Raw genomic sequence first — 5167 nt, 5'->3', positions numbered from 1 at the left:
AGACGTGGGGCTGCATTGCTACACAGCAGCAGCCCCTTGCCTTTTGGCAGATGATGGTATTTTATGATTGGTATCCGTCATCGTCGTACTGGTATGGCTGTCACTCATGCTGCACCGTCGGCTGCCACCTTAAGATGTAAAAAATAGATTTGTTCTGTATTCATATGCTTCCCCTTCCTCCGTGAAATCAATGGCCTGCTAAGCCCAGGGTTTTCATTTTAATCTTTGGGGGGACCATTCTGTGTGACAGTTGTTTGTGTTTCTCCCTGTTCCTGTACCTGTACGCCATGTCGTCACTCGGCCCTCCCTCCCTCCCGCCCTCCCTCCTTCTCCTGGTCCATCAGATACTACTTTCGCGCCTTTTTTCTGACCAGGCGCCATAGCTAGCACTGGGATCATGGAGCCCGCTCAGATCACCGCGGCAATTATGAGCACTATGAACACCACGCGCATTGTCCTGGAGTATATGCAGAGCCAGGACATGCCAAGGCGAAACCCGGACCAGGCGAGGAGGCGATTGCAGCGCGGCGACGAGAGTGATGAGGAAATTGACATGGACATAGACCTCTCACAAGGCACAGGCACCAGCAATGTGGAAATCATGGTGTCACTGGGGCAGGTTGATGCCGTGGAACGCCGATTCTGGGCCCGGGAAACAAGCACAGACTGGTGGGACCGCATCGTGCTGCAGGTATGGGACGATTCCCAGTGGCTGCGAAACTTTCGCATGCGTAAGGGCACTTTCATGGAACTTTGTGACTTGCTGTCCCCTGCCCTGAAACGCCAGGATACCAAGATGAGAGCAGCCCTCACAGTTGAGAAGCGAGTGGCGATAGCCCTGTGGAAGCTTGCAACGCCAGACAGCTACCGGTCAGTCGGGAATCAATTTGGAGTGGGCAAATCTACAGTGGGGGCTGCTGTGATCCAATTTGCCAGGGCAATGAAAGACCTGGTGATAGCAAGGGTAGTGACTCTGGGCAACGTGCAGTCAATAGTGGATGGTTTTGCTGAAATGGGATTCCCAAACTGTGGCGGGGCCATAGACGGAACCCATATCCCTATCTTGTCACCGGAGCACCAAGCCACCGACTACATAAACCGCAAGGGGTACTTTTCAATGCTGCTGCAAGCCCTGGTGGATCACAAGGGACGTTTCACCAACATCAACGTGGGATGGCCGGGAAAGGTACATGATGCTCGCGTCTTCAGGAACTCTGCTCTGTTTCGAAAGCTGGAGGAAGGGACTTTCTTCCCAGACCAGAAAGTGACCATTGGGGATGTTGAAATGCCTATCGTGATCCTTGGGGACCCAGCCTACCCCTTAATGCCATGGCTCATGAAGCCGTACACAGGCAGCCTGGACAGGAGTCAGGACCTGTTCAACTACAGGCTGAGCAAGTGCCGAATGGTGGTGGAATGTGCATTTGGACGTTTAAAAGCGCGCTGGCGCAGCTTACTGACTCGCTCAGACCTCAGCGAAAAGAATATCCCCATTGTTATTGCTACTTGCTGTGCGCTCCACAATATCTGTGAGAGTAAGGGGGAGACCTTTATGGCGGGGTGGGAGGTTGAGGCAACTCGCCTGGCCGCTGATTACGCGCAGCCAGACACCAGGGCGGTTAGAGGAGCACAGCAGGGCGCGGTGCGCATCAGAGAAGCTTTGAAAACGAGTTTTGTGACTGGCCAGGCTACTGTGTGAAACTTCTGTTTGTTTCTCCTTGATGAACCCTCCAAACCCCCCCCACCGACCCGGTTCACTCTACTTCCCTGTAAACCAACCACCCCACCCCACCCTCCCCTCCCGCTTGCAGAGGCAATAAAGTCATTGTTTTTTAACATTCATGCATTCTTTATTAGTTCCTTACAGAGGTAGGGGGATAATTGCCAAGGTAGCCTGGGATGGGTGGGGGAGGAGGGATGGAAAAGGACACACTGCATTTTAAAACTTTAACTCTTATTGAAGGCCAGCCTTCTGATGCTTGGGCGATCATCTGGGGTGGAGTGACTGGGTGGACGGAGGCCCCCCCACCGTGTTCTTGGGCGTCTGGGTGAGGAGGCTATGGAACTTGGGGAGGAGGGCTGTTGGTTACACAGGGGCTGTAGCGGCGGTCTCTGCTCCTGCTGCCTTTCCTGCAACTCAACCATACGCTCGAGCATATCAGTTTGATGCTCCAGCAGACGGAGCATTGCCTCTTGCCGTCTGTCTGCAAGCTGACGCCACCTATCGTCTTCAGCCCGCCACTTGCTCTGTTCTTCCCGCGATTCAGCCCGCCACCTCTCCTCTCGTTCATATTGGGCTTTTCTCATCTCCGTCATTGACTGCCTCCACGCATTCTGCTGTGCTCTATCAGCCTGGGCGGACATCTGCAGCTCCGTGAACATCTCGTCCCTCGTCCTACGTTTTCTCTTTCTAATGTTCACGAGCCTCTGCGAAGGAGAAACATTTGCAGCTGGCGGAGGAGAAGGGAGAGGTGGTTAAAAAAGACACATTTTAGAGAACAATGGGTACACTCTTTCATTACAAGGTCGCATATTTCGGCTTGCAGGCAGCCATCGTAGGCCACAGTGTTTTGGCTTTTTTAACCTTCTTAACATGCGGGAAAGGTTGCAAACAGCAGCGCATTTCCCATATCAAGGATGAATTGGGTTGTCCATTTAAAATGGGGTTTCAATGTAAAAGGAGTGGCTGCGGTTTCCCGGTTAACATGCGGCACAAACACAAGTAAACCCCCCCCCCACACACACACACACGATTCTCTGGGATGATCACTTCACCCCTCCCCCCACCGCGTGGTTAACAGCGGGGAACATTTCTGGTCAGAAGAGCAGGAACGGGCGCCTCTGAATGTCCCCTTAATAAAATCACCCCATTTCAACCAGGAGAGCTTTCTGGAGATGTCCCTGGAGGATTTCCGCTCCATCCCCATACACGTTAACAGACTTTTCCAGTAGATGTACTGGCCGCGATTGCCAGGGCAAAGTAATCATTAAACACGCTTGCTTTTTTTTTGTAATGTTTACAAATAGTTACAAAGTTACACTCACCAGAGGTCTCCTGTGTGCCCTGAGGGTCTTGGGTGAGTTCGGGGGTTACTGGTTCCAGGTCCAGGGTCACAAACATATCCTGGCTGTTGGGGAAACCGGTTTCTCCGCTTCCTTGCTGCTGTGAGCTACCTACAGTACCTCCATCGTCATCTTCCTCGTTCCCCGAACCGTCTTCCCTGTGTGTTTCTCCAGTGAGAGAGTCATAGCACACGGTTGGGGTAGTGGTGGCTGCACCCCCTAGGATCGCATGCAGCTCCGCGTAGTAGCGGCAAGTTTGCGGCTCTGCCCCGGACCTTCCGTTTGCTTCTCTGGCTTTGTGGTAAGCTTGCCGTAGCTCCTTAATTTTCACGCGGCACTGCTGTGTGTCCCTGTTATGGCCTCGGTCCTTCATGGCCTTGGAGATCTTTTCTAATACTTTTCCATTTCTTTTACTGCTACGGAGTTCAGCTATCACTGCTTCATCTCCCCATATGGCGAGCAGATCTCGTACCTCCCGTTCGGTCCATGCTGGAGCTCTTTTGCGATCCTGGGAGGACTCCATCACGGTTACCTGTGCTGATGAGCTCTGCGGGGTCACCTGTGCTCTCCACGCTGGGCAAACAGGAAATGAAATTCAAACCTTCGCGGGTCTTTTCCTGTCTACCTGGTCAGTGCATCTGAGTTGAGAGTGCTGTCCAGAGCGGTCACAATGAAGCACTGTGGGATAGCTCCCGGAGGCCAATAACGTCGAATTCCGTCCACACTACCCCAATTCCGACCCGCAAAGACCGGTTTTATCGCTAATCCCCTCGTCAGAGGTGGTGTAAAGAAACCGGTTTAAAGGACCCTTTAAGTCGAAAGAAAGGGCTTCGTTGTGTGGACGTGTCCAGGCTTAATTCGGTTTAACGCCGCTAAAGTCGACCTAAACCCGTAGTGTAGACCAGGCCTGAGTTCAGAATCTGGCCCACTGACTGTAAGATCTCATTGAGTTTTATGCTCAATAAAGCAGCTCTTTTACTAAAATTAATCAGGTTTTGTTGTTGTTTGTATATCTGCTGAAAACATACCACAAACAGCACATACAGTGATTTATCCTTTGTTTTTTGCATTTTTAATTTCTATGATATTGTGATCAGAATTCATCTGTGCAATTAACATCCATGCCTGCAGTAACAGAAAAGAAATAATAAACACAAGCTACAAAAAATGTATCATCCATTTTTATCTGGTTATAGAATAGAGTTCTTGAATAACAAATGTCCACAGTTAAGGCTGACCTTTACCTTCTGAAAGCAAGTGAGTACCCGGCTTTGGATTTTTTTTTAAGTGGATTTTTACTTTCACTTTATAAATATTTCAGCAGGTTTGAGGGAGCATTAAAATGTCACTTTTTGAACAGAAAAAGTATTTAACTCTCCATATGTACAGAAAACATTTACAGTTCTACTGAATTCCTATGGCTAGAGAGAAGATTACATACTAAAAGCCAGTTATGATAGTAATACAATATAAAAGTATTAAAAGTTTGGTTATTATTAAAGAAAAATGGACACTGCACTGCTTTTGGACATGCTCTAGTAAAGAAACTGTAAATATATCACTGCTATGCACTTTAACTAGTGTACACATTTGTTATGTCTTTCTGTAAAAAAACTAAGAATAATAACCAAAATTAAAAAAAAAAAAACAGCTTGACACATTTAAACACCTGAATAAATCATTTTTCTCTTTTGCTACAATGGTTTAGTTTCAATGACAGTATGAAAGCTTTGGTTGGTTGCTCAGAAAGACTAACTCCTTGCTTTACTATTTTTATAGTAGCCACTGAACTCTGAAGGCAACAATGGAAGCATGCAGCAACATAAAAAAATAGTTACTACTATTGAACAGTCTGATTCACTTGCCTGATATCATTGAATTTGTAAGATTACACAGCTTAACCATGAGTAAATTAAAGGTATAGTCTCCTTTCAATGCACCTGTGTGATTTCCATTAATTCAAACTGCAGTTACATGTGCATAGCAAGAGAACATCCAACTAAATCTTATACCACAAGATATGAAATCAATAAACTGTATTTACACCATTTTGTGGCAAGCCTGGAATATTTCATTACATTTTGTCAACTGTAAAAATGTACAT

At 47.9% G+C, this 5167-nt stretch overlaps 1 protein-coding gene across 1 annotated transcript; it reads right to left on the bottom strand.

The window, feature by feature from the left end:
- Positions 1 to 1803: 1803 nt before the first annotated feature.
- On the bottom strand, positions 1804 to 3979 carry LOC135981754 (uncharacterized). Its single transcript, XM_065585818.1, has 2 exons — positions 3046 to 3979; positions 1804 to 2450 (listed from the first exon to the last, which is right to left on the bottom strand). Exons 1-2 carry the CDS (start codon positions 3584 to 3586, stop codon positions 1948 to 1950), a joined length of 1044 nt encoding a protein of 347 aa, XP_065441890.1. The 5' UTR covers positions 3587 to 3979; the 3' UTR covers positions 1804 to 1947.
- Positions 3980 to 5167: the final 1188 nt, after the last annotated feature.

This window comes from Chrysemys picta, chromosome 2 (assembly GCF_011386835.1).
Source record: "Chrysemys picta bellii isolate R12L10 chromosome 2, ASM1138683v2, whole genome shotgun sequence".
NCBI classification, from domain to species: domain Eukaryota; kingdom Metazoa; phylum Chordata; order Testudines; family Emydidae; genus Chrysemys; species Chrysemys picta.
Note: the sequence above shows the minus strand (reverse complement) of the source record. Positions and strands in the feature narration are given on the sequence as shown.